At 29.5% G+C, this 24,890-nt stretch overlaps 1 protein-coding gene across 4 annotated transcripts in view; it reads right to left on the reverse strand.

Moving 5' to 3' along the window:
• The window catches only part of LOC129988643 (synaptic vesicular amine transporter-like), a 157,866-nt gene that overhangs the window by 53,265 nt on the left and 79,711 nt on the right, over nucleotides 1-24,890 (reverse strand). For all 4 annotated transcript variants that reach the window (XM_056096911.1, XM_056096910.1, XM_056096912.1 and 1 more), the window contains exon 2: nucleotides 12,583-12,745. In XM_056096911.1, coding sequence (XP_055952886.1) covers nucleotides 12,583-12,715 — 133 coding nt within the window. In that variant the 5' untranslated portion in view covers nucleotides 12,716-12,745. The remainder of the gene's footprint in view (nucleotides 1-12,582; nucleotides 12,746-24,890) is intronic.

The raw sequence follows: 24,890 nt of genomic DNA on the forward strand, positions 1-24,890 counted from the left end.
TATTCTCAGTTTTTCTTACATAGTAATAACACAACCTAGCAAAATATTGTGTAATAACTTTAAAAGAAAACATTATTTAGTGTTATGATATGAAAAAATGATCAAAAATACAAATGCGTATTTACACAAATGGCACTTTTTAGTCTCATTTTTCATACAATGCTCTGTAACAGTAAAGAATACTTTAATTAGTTGTGTATTTTTTTAAATTATAAAAGAAAATTATTTTTTTATCCCACTGTTGACCGTTTTTGCAACTTTAATTCAGTTAATGGAAAGAAAATAATAAATTAGTTAAAAGAACGTTGCTTTTCAAAGACAAAAAAGACAGAGCCCCCCCCCCCAAAGAAGCTTTTGCCCCTAGCCTCAATTAGGTTAAGTCGGGGCCTGCTGCTAAGGCTAAAAGACTTGCATCTAATGTAGGAACAATTATGATCATTGCTAAAGCTAAACTATTTATTAGTTTAATCTAAATATATTTTCAAAAAAAAATTCAAAAAATGTTTTTTTTTTTAAAACAATTTTACTGCTTAATGTGTTCTATTTTAATCATTACGACTAAAACTGAATCTCATATCAAAACAGAATGACGCCTTTCAGAAGTAAACTTTGTGAATATTTTTTTGTTAAATTATTTATTTAGGATAATTAAATTTTATATACTAAGATATTAGAATGTAATGAAATTAATTTTCTGTTAAAAATATTTTTAAATAAATAAATCTAATTTTAAAATTAATATTATAATTTTAATTTTTATTATTATTTAATAAAAAACATTTTGAAACCATATGGGTATTAATAAGTTATTTCATTTAAAACTTAATTTTCTAAGAAATATTTTAATGCAGGTTTTTCCAAAAAATATTATAGTTTTTTTCTAAGCAAAAATTGAGTTTTATCAATCTGAATGTAGTTAAAATTTAAAATGAATACTCAGATTTCTGTTAACGCTTAACAGAAATCGTAGCTCTATATTTATAGATTAAATATAGAGCTATATATATATATATATATAATTTAAATTAGAAATATTGCTATATTTATAAATATAGAGTATATTTCATGAACATCATTACTTTCAAGAATGGTCTGATGAATTGGACAATCCCATTTAAAAAGTTAACTGGTTTTGTTTCAGATTTTCTATGACTTTTACATTACTAAAAAAAATTTACAGAACGCTGGTGATTATATCTAAGGACTATAAATGTTTCAAGTTAACACCTACGTCAAATGGGCTTAATCATATAGTTGCTTCTAATAAATTTCTAATCCATATACTCTAATCACTAATCCTGGTGTAAATTTCTAATCCATAATCCAATTATAGATAGAAAATTGTAGACAAAATCGAATTTAGCGCTATTTTAGTTTTAAAACTAAGTCTAGCCATCCTAAGAAAGATTGCGAAATGTTCATCCTTAAAACGCATTTTTTTTCATCCCAAAATTTTAATTTAATTTTTATGCCAAGAAAATGATTAATTCCTTTCGCAATTTTTAATGATATTGGATCACTGTTCTCTTCTAAAGGGAAATGTTTCTCGGGAAATCGTACATTTACCAACAAAATGAGAGTCATAATCATGCGCAGCTCTCACTTGAGCGCCTTTCCTGACGTGTTCCAAATTTTATCTGCTGATGAGGAAATGATTAACGAGATTTACCTGTCAGATCGCTTGCTCCGGAGGCGATATTAATTTAACGTAACTGATCTTTTTTTCTTTTTTTTTTCATGGTTTAATCTCACAGAAAACTTTTTATGAATTAAGGGAAGAATTTAATTAGTTTGAAAAGCTGGATTGTGATTTTCTATATAAAATAGAATAAATTCGATTTATGGTACATTTAATGTAAATTAAATAGCATTTAATTTGGAAGACAAACTCGCTTGGATTCGCTTAAACTTATCAGGTGCCTTATTAGATCTTATATGGATTTTGTTATTAACAGAAGTCTCTCAGATGCTATGCCATCAAAAGTTAAACTTGTTCATAGATCAAAGAATTAATGAGGTGCTTAACCTTTCCTCAAGCAAGGAAGAGTCAGACTTGCGCATCGAATTACTGAATTTTTATTTTTAAATCTGCAAATAAGTAATTAATCTTCAAATAAGTAAAACATCATTATCTCAAATGGTCTTATATTATTATAGGAATTAATAATAATTGTCTCAAACGCGATGTGACATCTAGCTATAAAGTTAAGTAAGTTTGTATGTCAAATGGTCAATGCATATTATTGACGATTATGAATCTGCTTGCGACCTGACCTCTGCACTATCCTATTAGATAAAAAAAATTATTCGTATTATTTATTATAATTATAATTAATATTATTATTTTGCTTTTGTTAATAGATCTGTTCCGTTTTTTGTTGTTAATAGACGTACCGTTTTTTGTTGTTAATATATGTACCGTTTTTTTTATAATTTCAAATAAGGAATTTTTGGAAAATTTTGTCGAAATAAAAGGAAGTTACGATTTCCAATATTTTATCTGTGGCAACCGAGTTTTTGCTTATTTGAATGATTATGATCCAATCAATTCGCATAATTCTTTTTTTTCTGCTGCAAAGGATTCGATTTCGATAATTATTTTTATAATTTCAACCCTAAAATTTGCAATTGTTTGTGGTCATCAAATAGTCAGTTTTTATTATTTTACTCATCAACTGATTAATACCCAGAAATGTCTGTTGTAAGCGACATCGTTTGAGCTCATAGCTCCATTTAGCATTTTCCCGCGTATATTCTTAATGGGCGAATCCTGTCGCCACGTATTTAAGAAGCGGATCCTGCTGTTTATATTGTTCGGAAACGGTTTGGAAAGAGCTGTTTTATGGACCTGATATATCTATGGCCCTAGGAAAATGAAATGAGAGTTTAGAAAGACGCCGGTAGCAATAATGACTTCGTCGTCGAAAGTGCCTCCACTAGAAATGAGGAAATGCAATTCCGCAACAGTAAAGCCTAATGCATTTCCCACTACTTTAATATATATTTCAGAAGAATCATAAGTTAAATATCAGTTAACATTATAGATGACGGTTAAAAGAAGAATCGAAAAATAAATTTTATTTAAATGACAGATTACCTTAGTAGTTTAATGAGTAAGTGACTAAAGGTGAAATATACATGTAAAGGGAGATTTTGAATCCTGACATTTGTTAACTCATCCCCTTTGATAAGCTTAAGTATTCACTGAAATGTCAGAAAAATCAAATAAACGTTAGAAATTCTAGACTTTAGCGTAAGATAATAATGGCAATAGCATGCAATTTTGTTATTTATAAAACGAAACTTCGATAACTGAGAGAACATCAAGATGTTAAAATATTGTTAAATTCGATCAATAAGTTATTTAACAATTTAAAGAAAGTAATTCACCTCGGATTAAGAACACAAGTATAATCATAAAGCTTTTAAATTTACAAACAATATAACTCAAAAACTGTTAGAAGCTTTGTATGTTATTATCCACAAACTTAAAATATTTGTTATCAAGAAAATAGCAAGAGCTGCAATATATCAATATATAAATCAAATTGAAATGATAAAAAAATTGTATGAATCATTTAACACTGACTTCCATAAACCAAACTTTATTTATTAATTTATCTATAGTAATCAAACAAGTAAACAAATATTAAATAAAGATAAATTTATTTAGCTATATAAATATTGTAATAGCAACAAAAAAGATCTCGATATTTTGCTGGATCTGCCTATTTTAATAAATGCAATTCCTAAAATCAAATATAAAAATCGAACATAATATACAAAAAAACATATTATTATTCAACGTCCTCTTGAAACTATCATTTTTTAGAAAACGGCTTTTAATTTCTCGTATACGAAGTATATAAAAAGAAAACATTGTAATCATCCAAAAATTCGAACTCTACATTTTGAAGAATATCCATACTTTAGATCTCGGTGAGATTAAAAAGTCACATTTTTAAAATCATGTCTTTCTCCCTGTCTGTAAACACGTAAACTCAAAAACGTTTTGAATGGAATAACTGAAATTTATGTGTGAATTTAAAATAACTTTATAAAGTTATTTTAAATTCACACATAAATTTCAGTTATGTGTGAATTTAAAATTATTCTTCAGTTATGTGTGACTTCTGTTAAGTTTTGAACGCTTGTTTATATTAATCTGTTGTTTATCTTTCTGTTTGTTGTCTCTTTGTTTTTGTGAGTTTGCTGTTAATATTTTTGTTTGCTTCCCTTTGTTGATATGAATCTGTGGTTTATCTTTTTGCTTATCTCTTTGTTTATATGAGTCTATCATTTATCTCTTTGTTTACATGAGTCTGTTGTTTATCTTTTTGTTTACTTCCCTTTGTTTATATGAATCTGTTGTTTATCTTTTTGTTTGCTTCCCTTTGTTTATATGAGTCTGTTGTTAATCTTTTTGCTTGTTGTCTCTTTGTTTATATGAGTCTATCGTTTTTCTCTTTGTTTATATGAGACTATTGTTTATCTTTTTGTTTACTTCCCTTTGTTTATAAGAGTCTGTTGTTTATCTTTCTATTTACTTCTTTTTGTTTTATATGAATCTGTTATTTTTTTTTTGTTTGCTTCTCTTTATTTATATGAGTGCAAATAAATTTAATAACTTTAAAATGCAAAAAGCTGGATGTCATCATCATCTAAAGGATAGATTTATACCAAATTTTGTAGCAATTCTACCAAAGAGTTGGTCATCTGTTGGATTGTATATTCTCATGTATAAAAACGCTATAACTAAAAGAAACACGCAATTAATTACACAAGTGAAATTTGACATACAATTTTGTTACTAAAATTGCCTAGTTTTCGGTTTCAATCATGTCCAAATTCATTTTCTTTCCTGTACAAAGAAACACAAAGCTTTCGCGTATGGAACTTTGAGAACAATCTCTCTCTCTGGGGTGAAAGGGTGAAAACCCTTTTATCAAGGACATGCGAGAAAATTCCAGAAAAACCGCTCTCACTTAACGCATGAGGAATCATATGAAGTTATGTTAATGGTTTGTAGTCTAATACTGAAATTCGCTCATGATAAAATTTATACCACTTTGGAACTCAGGCTGGGAATATTCGGACATCTTAATCACTGCATCTGAGCTTGAGAAACAGAAACTAACCATCGGAATGAAGAATGATTGAACGAAGAATTGTATCTGACACTCGAGGATCGATCAATTGCCTTCGGTGGAGACGTATTGCTGGAAAAATGAAGCGGTGTGCTGAAAATCTATTTATTTAGAACCCTTGCCTGTTTTCACTGCTTAACTTTAAGGTTCAGCATTACTCAAGTTCTTGTAAACACTATTTTAATTAACTCCCATCATTTCACTAAAAAATAGAAGGAAAAAAAAAGAAAAAGGAAAGGAAACTATTTTGATGTGAAGAATTATAGCTATAAAAATCGCAATATCAAAAGTAAAAACAAGCAATAAAGAAAATAAGTGAGTGACGAAATAGTGTATATCCTTAAATAAACAAAGCCACTAAGAAGCTCATAATCAAACAAACATATTCTTATTGTTTTATACTGTATAAATATATTACATATTATTATCATATATATTCTATTTTAATATTTTTTTCATTATCTACATTATATTTATTTATATCTTTATTATTTTATATATTATCAATACCGCATTTGAGAACATGTACGGTCTCCCAGCTTATTTGGCGATTTTCAGATAACGCCAAGATCGTCAACATAACGTAGTCATCATGGCGATAAAACTTCAGAGTGGCAAATATCCACAAAGACAATCATTTCACGGTATCTTTTATTTTCAATATTAATTTTACATTTCAAGAACTGTATGTTCTTAAAATTTTCTGTAAAAGCTGTATATTCTTAAATAAAAACAGTAAGTTTCCAACGGTATTTCTTGTTACCTTTGTCTTAGTGATAAGGTGTTCAATCTCGAGTCTAGTACTCGATTGTTCCATAAAAAATTGGACATATAAGAAAAGTCTTCCTTGAAGGACCGCCATATTTTGGAAATATTGTGAATGTTTTGAAAGTCAAACGTTGTGCCGAAATCGTGTCCAAATAATTTAACCTCAGTTCAAAATCACATTTAGAGAAGTCTTAGCGAATCTTCGAAATGGAAAGTTATTAAAAATAGCTGTCACTTCAATAAATTCTTGTAGATCGAAAAATAACACTCTATTAATTTAAAATTAGTTCCAATTTTTAACATACTGCAGTGGACTATGAATAAAATATATAAAACAAGAGAAAGGTGCATATTAGGATGGATTTGTCTGAAAAGTATATAATAACCGAAAATATGTCCTTTTATGAGAGATAAAATAAATATCCATTAAGTTCTTGCGCAATTAAATTTTTTTAAAAGTATATATGATAAAAAAGATGTGAAATCAGATTTGAAATCTTTACGTGTTTGATTAATATTTAGCCTTCAGAAATTTAAATTAAAATTTCTTATTTTTTGGGAAGGGCATTCATATCTCAAAAGAAGTTGAAGGACAATTTCTTTGAAAGAAAAATAAATCGGTTTCCTTAGTTGAACTAAATAAAATCTATTATAGATGTCCAAAAAAGATTAAACTAAGTACAAGAAAGAAGTCCTCGCAGTCATTCCATATTCAGGTGGATGGAAAAACAGAGCCTAAATTAAGAACGCTGATTATTTCCTCTTTTAGTGAAGCTATTGCTAATAATAATTCTGGAAATTGTTATTGGCTATTACTTCTACTTGAAAGTGAATTTTTAAATAAGTAAAAGTTATATACGAAAAAAACTAATTGTATTAAATGTTCTACTTCTTTTAACAGACTCTTTTAAGCTCGTTTATTTTCAAAATTTAACTTGTGTTAAACTAGCGATAAAACGAGAGAAATACTTTTTGTAAACCTTCACTTAAATCTCTTATGAACAACTTGCTGTTCATGATTTCCTCAAAGAAATATTTTGAAGCATAAAATGGTGATAGATAATAAAGCCGTATTACTTAATAATCTTATATATGTTCTATTTATTGTATAAATGAACATGCTTAATGGTGTCGAGTCCCAAGACATCATAATGTTATTAAAAACGTATTGTCCAGGCAAGTTCTTCTTCAGTCTTTTAAATTCATATTCAGCTTCCTCGATAACGGAATTTACAAGCGTACTTTTCTCAATATGTTTGAGAACTGCACAGGTAATGAACAAAATCTTTCTTCGTGTGCTTCTAATAATGCAAGAAAAGAGCACCAGTAATTGTACGATAAAACACTGAAACGGTTTTCATTTCATTCTAGCAATGAAACCTATTATTAAAAACTATACTACAAATGTTTTTAAACAATTATTTAAATTAAAAAATAACGATAACTAAATGGGTACAGTTAAAAATTATACATTTCTTTCAATTTTTAAATGGTGTAAAAACCATTTTTTATCTAGTAATATTTTTGGAAATTATCCTGAAAAAAGATAAAATCTCGATTCATTTTTAAATAACTAAAATTTTAAAAGAATTGTTCCAAAATACACATTTATATCCGTTAAACTTTATTTGTGATAAATTTCGTAGCTATAATTCAAATGATCCGAGTGTTTAGAATGTCAATGGACAACCAGAGAAACGCACAGACACACTTTCATCTCCATTATTAGTCGAAATTTCACACGTCTAATATCGATATTATTTCTTTACAATGCACCATCTGTGTTGAACAAATTAGATGATACAGTATTTTAAACATGCGATTGGCAATTAAATGGTAAATAAATAAATTGGTAAATAATAATAATACTCATAAATGAAATTGATAAATAATAATATAATACTCATAAATAAATCGGTAAATCTTTTATTTATAAATTATACTGTTTTGATCACTACACAATAGAGGCTTAAATTATGGATAAACGATTAACGATAGATATAAAATATAGATATAAAATAGATATAAAATATTTTAGAATATCTTAAGACTATTTTGGCTAAAAGGGTGGAGCTAACAGGGTGCGGTTGGCTATGAAAATCCACATTCAGAATTTTTCTAGTCTAAGCAAAAAGTAAATTTATGTGTATCCTTCTCGTTCCCTCTATTCTGTTTTAATATCGCATGTTTTATTTAAATTTATGAAAAAGCATGCTTTGAATGGCTTACGACAGGATGAATAATAAAACGAAGGAACTTTTTTTTCATGCATATATTTCACTTGAAACCTTGTTATGAATTTATTGCGAATTTAACTTGATTTGCGGATTTAAAGTTTCTTTATAAACTATCAGAGCCATCCATCCATTTCAACAGATATGAATTATTCATATGGGGCTTTTTCCTTTTCTTGTATACAAAGTGCACAAAGAGAAGTTATTGTAATCGTCAAAAAAACAAAACATTCGCGAGTTATTGAGGAATCTTCACATTTCAGACATTCCTGAGTTCGAAAAATACATTTTTGTATTATGTCTATCTCTGAGCAACCGCTTTGATCTAGAATTTTGACACATAGTCTTTGCGTCAAATTTATAAATTCTATCAAATTTTGAATGATATCCATTCAATAAAAGTCTCATTATCTGGCTATCTGAATCTAAATTCTCACAACAACTACAAAATGAAGACAGTTAGATGGAAAAAATTTGACATACACACTTAGCATGCGAAATATAAATTCAAATTCAAATCGTATCAAAATTGGAACCAAATCAGTGAAGGGGTTGATCGTCTATTTGTCTGTTTTTCACATGCATGTACATGCTATATTTCAGAAATGAAATGACATAGATATATGAAATTTAAAATGTAATCTTAGTTAAAATAATAAAAAGTATTGCTGAGAAATTAAATTTTTAAAAAGTTTATTGAAATGAGATAGAAAAATGGTGTGAGAATAAAATGAATATCAAAGGAAATCTTATTTTTAATTTTTAAAAAATGGAAAAATAGATTTTATGTATTATGTAATAATATGCTCCATACTATCAAGAGAAAAGCAACTACAGCGAAAAATTTTGAAGAATTTTTGTAAATCTTGTCCCCCTTCCCGTTTTTTTTCTTTCGGATGCGTAAGAAGAATTAATTCCAAAATTGATAGCACTAAGTCCATCTGTCTGCCTTGTAAACGTGCTTTTATTCAATATGCTGATCCAATGACTTGCTGATCAACTAACTTATATACATTACCATGCTGATATGTTATCGATATGACATACTAATATATCATCGTCGTATGACCTCGACTCTATTAGTTAAAAAAAATATACGCATAAAAGTTTTTTTTTCCTTTTTCGGTGACCAGTTTTAAAAAAAAAATTAGGGGGAATGGTCTATTTGAAACTTTCTCACAGACTCTCTAATTGACCTGTTAACCGAGTAATTAACTCATGTTCTATTTGTTTTCCATAGAAATATTTCGTCATACCCAGTTAACAGGTTAAGGTTGTTATTTTATCACTTATAAGCAGCTTATTTCCACCCCCCTCCAAAGTAGAAATATGACAATTAGGTAACTCTAACCCAAACATTTTCTGCTGTAGTCAGCCAGAAGTAAGACAGGCTTGCCTGCATACACTTTTTATAATTATTAAAGATAACGAATGCATGAGATTTGCAGTTTGTTCTGGATGAAAGATGCAATTAAAGAGAAAAATACGTGAGCGGAAATTTATTTGTTGGGGAAAGATCAATGCTACTCATTAATATTTGCTTACTAATTATTCCGATATTTATCTTGTTTCAACTTTATGAAGACTTCCAATAAATGAAATGGTTAAAAAATGGTACAATTCAATATACTTTACTGACCATAATAAATAATTGACATTCTTACATCACAAACGGAATTTGAAATTATCCTTAAGGGCGATGAAATATGCAAATACATAAATGGGAACAGCATAATATGTTTTAATTCAAGCTAAATTCAATATTTTGTTAATTGATATATTTCCTTTTTATTATTTGAATTCTATCTTTCCATACCTTCTTCATATTCTATGAGCATTTTTACAATAAACACAATGCGCACTGAAATTTAAAACTAAATTTGTTTATATAGAGCAAGTTTGCCTTGAATGAAAATAACAGATACCTGGAAAAAAAATACTTGGCAACTTGGTTGCATACTTGAAGAAAAAAAAAGTAACTTGGATTAAAGGTAAGCGGTCAGTTTTCGTGGTGCAACCATCACTTGGAAAGAATGTCTTCGTCAGTATTTGTTCTTCAGTGTGCTAGAATGTTTAGATAACCAAAAGATACAATACATTATTTTTGTAATAATCTGAGATATTGTCCAGTATTTTGCCAAATGTCTAGGTGGTAACTTTAACAATGTTTGGAGCTGGGAAAAATCGGAAAATATGTAAACGTCGCTCTTGCAGATTAAGGAATTTATATCGGCAATTAGATATATGGCGATTTAAAAACGAACTTGTGATTTCACCCATATTGGGGTGAAATCACAAGTTCTCAATTAGCGTATAATTTGAGTAGCGTATAATAGGTGAGTAGAACACACCTACGTTTATTTTATACTAGCCGCCTTTGGCGACCAGCCGTTCCCCAATCTTAATGTTCGTTAAAATTTTAATAATTAAATATTTTTTGCAATTCCAACTTTAATAGATTCTTCAGCAAAATATTTTAAAACTTCAAATTTTGATAGTCATATAATTCACTCATAATATTATAAAGGCCATCAGTCATAACGTGATATGTATCTCTCTCATTTTCTGTTACCCCTCATAGAATTTATGCTTTAAATTAAAGTGTAAATGATTAATCTGCAATTAATATAATAATATTTTTTACTGAAACAAAGCATTTTTTTTAATAATATGATTACTGATAATAGAGTCACTGAGCGTTTAAACTTTGTGGGCACTAAAGAATATCTTTCTTAATTTATGTAATATCTCAAGAATTTGTCAACAAAATTATCTCCGATTCATCATGAACAGATCGATTCATTAACAATGTTTCATTTTAAATGCATCAAACACTAAGAAAATAAAATGAATCGTTTAAAATAATCGGTCGAAAACAGGTTTAAAAAAACTACTTAAAAAACGATGCACTTATAAGCATATACAAAAATATATATAACTAACATAAATACAATTTAATTACAAAAGCATGCAACTAACCTAAAAATAATTTAAATCATTGAAAACAGGTTAAAAAAACTACTTAAAAAACGATGTACTTAAAACTATAAGCATATACAAAAAATATATAACTAACATAAATACAATTTACTTACAAAAGTATGCAACTAACCTAAAAATAATTTAAATCATCCGTTGATAGTGGTTGTCATGGCAACAATCAGAACAATGCGCATGCGTGAATTTTCTTCGCCACTTATGGTAACGCAAATGCGTGAATTTTTCTACGCCAGTTGGGGTAACGCTATGCAGATTATACATTTTTAATTTCCTTTATTCTGTGTTATTTTAATTCAAAAGTGCTTCAGAATGAATCTGAAACATGAATTAATTAACAATGTTTAATTTTAAATGCATCAAACATTAAGAAAATAAACAGAATCGTTTGAAATAATCCGCCGAAAAATGTTAACCCTAGCCTCATTACAGTTGGAAGAAAAAATAACTGAAGCCTTACTCATTTGGCGGTGGGGAAAATGGAAGATTATTTTGGTGGAAAAGTTGGCGGTGGGGAAAATGGAAGATTATTTTGGCGGGAAAGTTAGTTTTTAATTAATAATTAAAATTCTAATTAAAAATTCGAAAAAAGGAACCCCAGGTGCACATTCCCAACCTCCAAGGTATACATGTACCAAATTTGGTATCTGTAGGTCAAATGGTCTGGCCTGTAGAGCGCCAACACACACACACACACACACACATACACACACACATTGAGCTTTATTATAAGTATAGATATAGATATCTTGCTTTAACACGTTTTTCATCTTGTGATTCCCACCTAATATCTGATTAGATATAATCTTCTTTACCACAATTAGAAGATAGCAGAAAAGTAAGCATCTTATTAGATAATACTCCGAATCAAAGGCATGAATCATGGCAGTGAACGTGTTAATGTATGGTAGCAGAGTGATTCCAGCCATTATAGTCGATTAAGTAACGAAGTGTTGAAAAAAAAAAAATAACTGCCTGAATTACTACGGAGAACTTCAAAAATTTATTTTAATTCTTTTTGCAATTTCCTTTTATCAACCATCTCTTTTGATTTTTGACAACAATTCTTTCCTTCTGAATCATACAGCATTGAAAAAATTCTCTGGTATTCAATCAAACGATTTGATTTCCAATGATTCATTATTTTTTAGATCACATCATATCACATCACTTTTCCCAAACGAATATTCTTCGATATGCATGATTTACAAACTTTTTACCTGATATGGTGAACAGTTGTAATAGTTACGTTTTAAGCGTGAACTTCCCTCATTATTCTAGAACATTCATGGTTCGATTCGGAAGAAAAAAAAAATCGTTTTGTTTAAATCCATAATACTCAATTAATTTCTTACGTACGTTATTGGTTAAAACGCAATCATAAAATTTTTATTTTTACAGCTAAAATATGATCTGATTGATGAATGTCAACTCACCCACTGAGCTGAGCAACATGTTGTCCAGGAGCAGAGCTATGGCGACGATCAAAAGGACCAGCCTTCTAGACCCCCGGAACTTCTGCGTCAGGTCCAGGAGGCAGCCGGTAAGCGTCCTACCTTGCTGCGTCATCTTCTTGAGTTTGGAAACCTTTTCAGGCGCCTACCAAAAGAAAATAAATTGGTAGTAAATGGCCAAATACATATTTAGCAATTAATTTTTGATATCCTGGAGTGTTGAAACGTTTTAGTTTTTCACTAAAAATGCCATTTATAAAGTTTGTAAAAAATGATCATGCTATATGATATACAATCAAATGTTCGAAGTTGGTACCTAAACAGTTCACCAAAAGCATAACAAATTATTTCTTTCATTGACGGGTAAATGAAATTTTTTATCTCGTGCTTTTATATATCTCGGAGATGCATTAGATAAATTGTTACTCAATAAAACATTCAAAGTTAAAAATGGAGAAATATAAATAAATTATAAAAATGAAAGAAAGATGATAAAGCGATGAATTCAAATCAAAGAAGATTAAAATGTTGTCCGTTTCATTGTCCTGCTTTTGTCTTCTTTATTTTATAAAATGAGGTTAAAAAATTACTTATAATTATAAACACAATAATTTGCAAGAAAATACAGGTTTTCGATGATTTTTCTGGATGGCAGCCATGGCGGTTGTCAATAAAATTAAGAATTAAAAATGTATGGAAAGTTTTGTTTGGAAGTGAGATTTAAAACAATTATTTAAAGACTCTTTTTTAATTTAGCATTTTCACATGTTCAAATGTTATCGTAAAGAAGGAATAAAATGCGAAAACGAATCAAAATTAGGAATTTTAATCAAAATAATTCACCAATTAATTATTTTAATCCATTTTATATTGTTTTCCTTGGTGCTGTGAACTTTAAAGCAAAAGGTTTTCTTATAATTGATATGTATTCGAAGCTATATTTATTTAATATTAAGATACTTAATGATGTCCTAAAATATAATCTTTTTTTTAAATTTATCGAAATTCAAGATGGATTTTTGGATATAGAAATGAAAAGTCAAGAAGAAAGAAAGATGAGAATTTAAAAGTTTTTTTGTAAGGTGATGCGGAAAATATATCTGTTATTGTTGAGATAAAAAAATAGGTCTATAATTTATATGAGTGTATAAACACATTTTGAAGGGTTCATTAATATCTTTCTTTCAGATTCATTTATTAATTACGCCGTCTCAGTTTCAGCGACGTTCATATTTTCCCCAGTATATTCCCTAACATATCAGAGACTAAAAGATAACTGGAAACACTTGATCACACTAATGAGACTGTATTTGAAATAACAGGAAACTATTGCTTAGTGTCTCAATTTAAAACAGCCCCACTCCAATCCCAATTTTGTCGATAAACGATTTTATCGATAAATGAATCTTTATAAAAATAAAAATGATTGTATTTTAGGAAATACGGGAAAGAAATATTTAAAACTTAAAAAAATGCACTTTAAAATAAGTACTGGCTAGTAGTTCTCCTTATTAACAGAATGTACTGCTCCGCTTTAAAAATAACACTCAATACCCTATTCATCTTCTTTTTTTTTCTTGACACTTAAGCTTCAAAAATAGTCTATTTAAGCGACAGAATACGGCAAAATAGCTTTTATCTCGGTGACTTTCAGTAATCGTAAGCAATCAATAAACACCAAACAATTTTTAATTTATTCAAATTGGTACTTTTCAAACCTATCACATTCCATGTCCTCAAATCTATGGGCCTTTAGTCTAGTGTCTTCAATGTGGTTGATCAAAATAAACAATTTATTGAAAACTCAACCAGGCATGAATTCGAGATAAGTTACTTCCTCCACCTCCACAAATCCCCTTTCTTGTTGAAAAGAATCAAATAACCATCTTTAATTTCTTCTCTCACTTTTTTTCTCCCCTGATACCAGTTTTCTTATTTTCTTCCAAACTTGATGCCAAACAGTATCAAATCCATTAACCAACTTTTATCATTTACCAACTTTCAGTCATGAAAGTAATATAAATGTAGATCAAGCGATAAATTCTTTCAAAATATTAGTTGTTCATTTGACATAAATCAATGAATATTATTGTCGGAACAAGATGATACTGCATTTCTAGGTTTATTATCATATCCTGTTATGTAATAAATTATTCGAAATGCATGAAAGATGCAGATTTTTGTTAATATAAAAATTATGGTTGACTACTCCAAGATGAAAGCTGTCGAGAGTAAATGAACTCACCATCTTGTTTCTGAGGAGAAAATCTGAAACGAAAATTGAATTTTTCTCTTAACCTTTATACCTTACAGATCCAAAAATATATATAACGGTTGCAACGAACATTGCAAAAAACAAACAAACAAAAAAAAACAAAAACAGATGTGGCGAATAAATAATGTTACTTAGGAAAATTTTGATTAAAAAAAAAAACTCGGTTGCAACTACAACAAAAAACGGTGGAGAATAACATTATAATAAGATGAAAAGAATTCTTCTTTCTGAGTACCCTTAATGGAAGCACATGCTTTTTATGCAGCTAAGGTTTCAACGGCGCTTACTGCTCTCTTCTTTTTCTATAGTCCACTACGACTCAACAAACCGCAATACAATATAGATGACATTTAACTCACCTCAGTTAGATCAATTAATGTAGAATCTGAGTGCATCTTTCCTGAGGGTATCACTAGAAAGGAGTTGGCTAACAGGTTAATCTACAATAAACACTTTCAACTTTTCAATTCCTCTAATGGATTTAAAATGCTGTTAAAAACATACTTAATCTCTTACGTTATAAATTAGTAAACAGAAGCATGTATAACGAGGTGCATAGCACGTCTTTATAGAGCAAGAGATAAAGATACAAAACAAGTTTCACTTTATGAAATCCATTCTTGGTAGCTGGCGATATTAAACATAGAGAAAACAAGAAATCGTTCGCGCTCGTTCGAAATCGGAAAAGCTTTATTTACTTAATTTAGCTAAATCGCATTTACGTTTCATTTCGAAGCTACATTAAGGCTATTTTGGAACCGAACTCATAATTCTGAACAGCGTTCAGATGACTAGGATGACGCATGGGCTGGCTTCTTTCTTTTTATCTCTCTTTCGAATCGCGTCTGCGGAAGAGTAGATGGATTTAATGTCCACCCTTGACTCTTCAGTGAAATTGGGTTTCGAGTATCGAAGTCGGTGTGGAAGTCCAAACCTTACTTCCGGGTCTCAGTTGCCCCGGAGAGATTGGAAGATAAGCATTTGATGTTGCTAGAAAGTTTGTAACAGCTTGAGCACACCATATTGGATGGCTTATATTTCAATTATCTGTCTTCCATTATTTTTAAATAACTGACTATTTTTTTAGAAAGCCATGTCCTCATATCTTCAATTTCTGACAACATATAGGTTTTTATTTTTTGATTTCAAACATTTAAACTTCAAAAAGATCTTTTTCAGGATATTCTTTAGCATGAACATAAATATTAATCATGTTTATAGTTTTTTCATCCATATCTTACATAAGGATTTTTGCATCATTTTATCAGTGATTTTGAGCCAATATGTGAGACCCAATATGGTCCGACATAGAAATCTAACCCTTCCCAACCCAAAATGTGAAGAAGCCCAATGTGAAATATTTTAGGAATTGATGAGAATTCAAACATATATTTACGGTTAATAAGTTTATTGAAATAAGCTCCTATGTGAAGAATAAGGCGAAATTTCTTCTAGCACAAAAGTTTAGTTTATTTAAATTTTCTTGAAAACTAAGTTAATATCTTTTTCTAGGAAAAAATAATTGAATTTCCTGCTTTAAGTCTGGAAATAATATTAATGGAAATAGGCTAAGAAGGGTTGTAAATCAAATAAGGAAGAAATGAAAGCAAAAATAAGATTTATTGAATTTCGTTGAAACCTTTTAAATTGCACTCATTTCCGCAGAAAGGATAAAAAAAATCCTATTAAAATTTGGTTAGAAATATATTTGCATGCAAAAAGGCTTCATAATTTTGTCAATATAAAAAATGATTTCTAACATATATAAAGGAATTGTCATTCCAAAATTTCTGGCTTTATAAATAAGACAAATAAATATATTCAAATACCAGTGCTTTAGATTTCGTAACTTTCAAGAAATTTTTTTCCCTCTTGCAGAATTTCTGTTCAAGTAAATGTATTCCATTGAAGCAAAAACATATTGACAACTTCATGTCTTTTTTTATGACCAAGAAACATCTATACATAAATTTACTTTCTTTGGTAGTCACTAAGTTATACAATAATATCATGCCATACGATATATAGTCTGTTCGTAAAAAAATGTGCTTTTATCCTGATCGATTTTCGTCAAGCAATTTTTATCTGAAATAAATTTATATATATAAAAAAAAAGGTTTAAGAATGTAGTTTCTCTTGTAAATTAAAATTTTCGGTTCTGTTTAGTTAAACTAAGCTCCACTTTTGAAGCTTTGTGAAGACTTCTTTGGAAAGAATCTTAAAATTTTAAGTCATGATCAAATGCTAAGAACGATACCAGAATCCTCACATCTACTTTTCAAACTTCACATTTGCTGCTAGAGTTTCAAAGTGCGGATGTTTGGCAGCGTAATTGAACATGCAATAGGGCTGTTTAATATAATATCTGGCTTTTTCGCTTCGTCTAAAAACGCCCGAGGAAAAAAGTAGACAGAATAATTTAGTCAAAATAAATTTATGGAATAGCAGATAAGCAAAAGTGATGCAAGAATTATGAGAATATTATGTTTGATTTCCAATGTTTAAAGATTTATTAAATCTTTAATAAGAATAAAGAATGGTGGTTACTATGGTAGTGGCAGACCATTTGATTTAGAGTTACAAATTTGGCGCTGTTGAACTTTAGAAGCTAGAAATATATCTGAAAAACTTTTTTAGAAGAAGAAAAATTTTAAAAAATTTAAATTGGTTAAAAATTAAAGGATATTTCATCGTTTTCCAGCAGTAACTTCCAAAAATATAATATAAAAGGAATTTTTATTATCATGTGAGAACATGATGTTCTTTTGGCTTGAGGTTTTTGAAGCTTCAAAATGCGAAAGCAACAAAATGTTGAAGCCTGAAAATGCGTAGACAACAAATTGGCGATTTATCGCTTTTATGATTCCGATGAAGCCTGCAAAGAACCATAGTAATCCTATGGATTTAAAAAAGATCCCCCCCGTGGTGTCATCTACTACGCATGCGCAGATGGTTTTCGTTATATCTTATAAACTATATATGTTAGAAGTATAGGGTTTTCACCCTAGTAATCCTATGAAGCTATAGAAGGCCCACCATGGAGTCATCTACTGCACATGCGCAGATGATTTTTGTTATATCTAGTAAGCTATTTTTTAATAATTGTTTTTTTAATGATATCAATTTAATTGGCATGCAATTATTTTGAATTTTAACAATTTTATTAATGTATTCTTTTACATAATATTTAACAAAAGAATACGCTTTGGGAATAAAATTGAAACCATTATCATCGTCAAGCATTAAATCACGCCAATTTCTTCCATTGTTGAAAATAATTAAATAAATATTCTGTTTATTATCCGCGCAGTTTACATGATGATTCAGGAAAGGAAATTTCATTGCCGTAAAATATCGTATGCAGTTAGAAATAAGCATAGATGCTTGAGTTTCTAATGACGCCATGTTACTATAATAAACAAACAGGTGCAAATTCATTACGATAGCATATTCGTAAAATATATGTCAAATCTCATTTTTGAAGATATTTCGCTTTTTGAATTATAAATATCAAGAAATTTAGTTAAAATTAAGTACAGCAAATACACCTGGTGAACCAGGTAATTACAAAAGTAGAATGTTACATAATTTGAGTTATTTTTTAAGTGCAAAGTAATAAGTCAAACCCATTTAGTTGTTTAATTCATAGCATGTCAGCATGGGCTACTTAAAATCCTTAAATAATTTTCTACATACATTAACTGTAAAGCATGAAATGCCACTAAATGAATCTTCATACACGCTTTTATTCAAACTGACTTCTGCAGTAATGGAATTATTGAATCGAATTTTTACTCAAGTTTTGATGCGACAGAGTTATGAAATTTCGTACACTTGTATGTTATCAAAGAAAACATACAAAGCTAGTATTTTCAAAGCATTATCATAAGCTATGCGATTAATGCAATTTCGAGTTTACACTGGTGAGACCGCCTGGTAATGAAATGGTGAGTTTAATTATATCAACATCACGTCTGAAAGCAACTCTAGTCCTGTTTTGAGATTAGATTAGTTATATTAACGTCCTGTTTTAAAGCAACACTAGGGCTATTTTGAGACGGACCTCGTCATTTTGAACCTCAGTCAGATGACGAGGACGACACCTGAGCTGGCACCCCTCTCTCCACACCACATCACACCAGCGGGAGGACGTTTAACCCGGACGGTTTAATGTGCATCAGACCCGCTTACACGACGGTTCTTTGGTGGAATCGGGTCTCGAACCTGAAACCTTACAGTTCCGAAGCCGAGGCCTTACCACCAGGCCACCGCGGCCCCTCGAAATTTTGAATCTTAGTTAGATGATAAAGGCAACATTAGAGCTAATCACGCATCTCGAAACTTCTGCATGGTACCAATGGAAGGACAAGGCTCACTGAGTTAGATTTAGCATAAACATGCCATCGCGCATGATTGATTTTAGTGGAATCTAGTTCCGAACTTGAAGTCCTGCTGTCCCCGAAGCCATGATCTTACTACGGTCTCAGTGAATTTAAGAAAAAATAAATAAATTTCAAAATTCTTAAATGTTTATAATAAATTATAAATTAAAGTCTATTCAGTAAAAAGTAACAAAAAATTAATTTTTTTACTTTTTGCTAAAATAATAAAAGTGTCCTTTTAAAATTTGTCTTTGTTAAATCTATTAATATTCTAGTTTAGTGACACATATAGAAATTTAATTTAACATTTTAATAGGTATAACATGAATGCGTTGTTTATAAGGAAATGGTATAAAATCACAATATCTAAGATATTTTTTACTTAAAAATGATTTAAATTTTAAAACAATGTGTGATAGCTCAATCACATAACAAAAACAACTGCATCTGACATTTAACTGTTGTTTTAACGTTGTTTCTTTCTTTTCTTTTCATTTTTTAATTATTTTTTTTACATTGAGTTGTAATACCACGTCAATTTTATTACAATTATTATATTTTGCAGTGTGTACAGTGGGCTACAAGAGCAAAGTATTGCAGATTATTTAACATTAGTCCCATAATCGGGGCAGATATCAGTCAGAATTCAGAGAAATAAAGAAATCTACAAGACGCAAGCAGTTTTTATTCATCCATTTTATACCATTTGTCTTCGGTATAAGAGTGTGTTACAGCGAGATGGGGGTGGGGGGAGGATTATCTATTAACGTTGAACTTGAAATTAAACATGATCCTATATAAGATTTATTTATTGTTTTGAAAAATATTTACAGGAAGAGAAACTTCAAGCAACCTTTTAATTTTTCACAGTGTTTATTAAACAACAAATACTTTAGTTTAAAAAATGATATCATACAGAAGTTCAAGTAATCTTAAACTATCTCACTTTTAAAATCATTCGGCTTCAGGTACTTCAGAATGCTGGAATGCCCGAGTTTCTCTTTCAAAGGAAACATAATTCTTATTTCCCTTCATAAACCACAATGACAACACGTGTTTTTAAGGAGTTGACATGCAAGCTGGTAGCTTTACATAAATATATGCCTGCACATGTTTTCAGAGTTTTTAAGACACCTTCAGGTGTTCTACGCCTATCTGGGCGAGTGTCTCTAATGAACAAAGCACTCGCCATGGAAATTTAATCAATTACACTTACGAAAAGAGGAGGAAATTTTATAGAAATACCCAGGTGTCTCTAGCGCCCTCTTTAATTTCCTCAAATGCGTGTTAGGAGCCTTTTAGTATTTATAAAATTAACTTTGTCACACAGTGAGAGAAATCGGATATTCATTTTATATCTGATATCATTGATCGATTGTGTATATAATACGATACTGACCGATTATTGAAAGTGAAAATCAGTACTAAAATCAAAACATCAAGCTCATAGAAGTGTTTGGTTATCGGACCTTTCATTTAAATACTAACATACAAGCTAAAATAGCAGATTCGGTCAGAAGATAGTAAAACCTTTGATGGATTCTATCTAAAATTAGATACAGAAAGTGCAGATCGCATGCCTAATTTCTTTTATCTAGTTGATTCCGGTTTCAATTCAGTGCATTCACACACAGATAGACATATTTTTAAGAAATGAATTTTTATCAGATACTGAGTTTTCAAATTGCATACTCCAGATATATATATATATATATATATATATATATATATATATATATATATATATATATATATATATATATATATATATATATATATTGCAAATTTAGAGCTAGGTGATACTGCTATGCGTATGGAATAAAATTTTATTGAAATTACTCAGTTAATTGATAATCAAGTTCTGAAAACAGTAAAATAGTGTATTGTCATCAAGAATATAAAGTGCGAAGAATTTTAAAACTTTTAACTCGCGAGGAAGTCAACAAAAATAATTGAATACGAAATTCCATCATTAAACGCATGGAAGAGACTAATTGAAAAAGGAATTTAATAATGAGATTCAGCGATTTGTTATCAACTAAAAGTATTTAAAGTTGAAAGAGTGTCTAGAGTAGTTTTGAGTACTCGGTCGACGAATCGCCAATTCGGAATTTATTTCTATCGAAAATACATCCCACGTGCAGATATTAAGCCTTTCTTAGAAGTCAATCAGCAGGTGGCATGGAAATTTGAAGAGGAGGGTCAACTCAATATCGTCCTCTTATCGCTAAGGTCAGAGATATAAAACATTTTTAATAAAAATTATCTCGTATTTTATCAAATCAGGTAATTTCTCCAAAAAAAATTAACTGTCAGCTTGAAATTTTACTCATAATTTTACATGATTACAAAAAATTATTTTTTTATTTAAATACTTTTAATATTTTTATTTTATTTTCCTAAAAATAAAACGCATAAGAAAAAAAGGTCAAATCTAATTATAATGTAGAGTATATTAAACTGAAGCACATAAACTTGCACTAATACGAATTTCATATAGAGAATTAATTGTGGTTACTCATTATATTACAACCAGAACTAAAATCTGAACTTCCGTAATAGCTTATAACCTCGTACCAATATGAAATATTTCAATAAAATAAATGTCAGTAAAACAATAGTAAGTTTAGTATTAGAAATCTTTTGTTACGGAGAAAAAAATGCCAAAGAAAGAAATGTGACAAGCATTGATTTGTTTTGATTGGATGTTCTATATTCACACGCGTCACATCTGACATTCGGAAAAAGAATTCGTCCGATTGTTGCATTCTTCACCGCACCAGGACAACCGACTGGGTAGCGTTTGATCACATTAAGTATTCTCTGGCTTTGGATCGTCTGCTGAAACATTCCAGGACGTTGTTGCTATGCAGTATCGTGTGCCAGTCATTAAAATGGGTCTCTCTTCCATTTAAATTGATATTGTCTTTTGTTTCTCTCATCTTCTGCGGTGGAATGTGATTGCAGTTTTTATCTTTTACCCTGTGATGCCAGCACAAAAGAGAGAAAAAAAGAGAAAAACTTAATTTTAAAGTTGAGTTGAGTTGTATGGAAAATTCTTCAGCAAGCGGTAGCATTATGGAATGCAGCTGCAGAACTTTTTTTACACTTCTTTTTTTGGTGATGGGAGAAAAAACGAATTTGATGAGAAAAAGGAGAAAAATGTTTTATATATTTTTTTTTCAGAATTTTTATTGAGACGTTTATATTTTTTCTTTTTTGCAAAGAATATTTGCTTAATTGTAGATTCAGCTAAATTAAGCCTTAATGCTTATACAGAAATCTTAATGAATTTTAATTTTACTTTTGTTTGTTTCGTAAGAGTCCAAGTAATTCGAAAATTTAACTTTTTCCATTAAAGCTTAATTTTCCCTTTTGTTCAAAGGAATGTAATTGAAAAAGTGTTTATTTTTTAAATCATTATCAATATATTGGTTACAAATCGCAAAATGATAAAAGTCAGAATTTTCTCTTATGGTATTAAGGAATTGTGTTGTATATGAAAACATATAATTGATTTCAAATATAATTTTTCTTTTAGTCTTTATCTTTTTTATAATACAGAGGATATATTTCAAGTGAATATATACATTATTTTGTTCAGAATTTTGATGAAATAATTTCAGAAGTGAAAATAAAAAAAAATTCTAAAATTATTAGAATAGATGTTTATGCATTCTAATCACCTTGTGATTTTTCTATTGAAAATAATCATTATATAAAGCAGTTATATAATATACGAAATTCTCATATGCTTAAAAAATATGAAATAAATGTAACTTTTTAAGGTATACATTCTTTAACAACAATAGTCGCCAAGCAAAAAGATTGCCATTTTGGTGATAAAATTGTTCACTAAGAAATTTACTAATAAGATTTGATGAATTTTGTCTCGGCCTTGGTAAATGGAAAATTATCCATTTTTAATAATCTGAATTAATTGACGAAGGTATTATGTAAAATAAAGAAAACTAATATATGAAAAAATACTAATATTTTCAAGAAATTTTTTTTGTTGTATTGCAAATGAATTCATCCTTCTTTTAATAATAAGACAATAAAGAAAATAAACATCGGAACAAAATCAAATAAGAAAATTAAGTATTAATATTAAAATATCAACATCACAAATTAATCAAATCGAAGTTAAAATGTAAAACTGAAAAGCAATAAAGTAAATTGATTTCCTAACATCAGTTCGTGGATTAAGAAAGAGCAAAGAAAAAGCACTTCGGAGACCAACTGCAAATGGCAAAAACTTTCTTAATTGGAAAACCCTGAACTGCATTTTCTTAGAACTTTTTTCTGTACAAAAGAGCAATGGATAAATTCATTCCGAGCCATTTGAGTGATGTCCTCGTTAAGATAAAATACTTATCTACTTATAAGAGATCTGGGATCTCGAAAGTGATCATCTAATCGATTTTAAAGAAATGCATTGGACTGCTTTTCCCCATTGATTCATTAGCAGATCATTTTAGCTTTAAGCATCTAAGGTGTTTCGTAGAAATATATCAAGTATATTGTTTTATTTGATTGCGAAACTAAATGATTTAGGAATACAATACGGCATTTCAAACTGAACAATTTCAAGCTAGAACTCACTAAACTTAATAATCCAGAAATAATTGAACCGAAATGAATTATGTACATCCATTTCAGGGGTTGTAGAATGTGTTGAGAGCTTCTTGATGTGACGTACGAGGTAACAATAACAGCTATTCCGACCCACGTCGAAGGCACACGGAAAAATCTGAATGACCGGACACCACGACAGCACTGGTAAAAACTATGCTTGATTCCTAAGGGTCATCACCAACCACGGTAGCCAATAGGGAGAGCTACCCACCATTTTTGTACCCACCAGGGAGACAAGAACCAACTACCATACCGAAGTTTCTCATCCCGGCATTTGAGATGCAGTCACTAGCGGAGTCTGTACAGGGTAATAATAGAAGTCACTGAAAACATATTTATTTTTAAATTCATTTTTTCTTCTTTTCCGATGCTTTTTACAACTCATTATTATAAATTTTATAAAGACCCGAAATCAATTTTTTACTAAACTTCAATACCAGATGGCTCCCATGATATGAAATAAAAGTTTAATTAACATTTATATATTAACTGGCACTCAATTACTGAAAAAGTGTGACTGTTTTATGCGCCATAAAACCATACAAGCATTGAGAATTGCAGCACATTAGACAATGATTGAGAATCAATTTTAAAATTACAGTTATAAAATCCTGAAGTAAGTTAATAAAATCATGTAATTTTTTTCCTGCACATAGAGGTCACCAATACTTAGCGCCAAATCATCCATTCGCAGAATATATAGGAACGATTTCAATTGCGAACAGGTACGAATTTTCATGCAGCCCTTAAGAGGAACAGAGAGTACAGTTACATTAAAAAAAAATTCAAACGATAAATTTTAGAGAGAGATCATCGGGTCCTCAAAACATAAATAAACAAAAACCAAAGGCAACTATGAGATTGTCCCTAAAAAGATGAATAAACTTATAAAATAGTTTTCAAGATTTAGAGAATCAAAAATTTAAAAACAGATTTCTATAATTTAAAATAGCATACTCCGCAATCACCCAGCTGAATGGCAACCACGCTATTAG

Source organism: Argiope bruennichi, chromosome 10, assembly GCF_947563725.1.
Source record: "Argiope bruennichi chromosome 10, qqArgBrue1.1, whole genome shotgun sequence".
Lineage (NCBI taxonomy): Eukaryota > Metazoa > Arthropoda > Arachnida > Araneae > Araneidae > Argiope > Argiope bruennichi.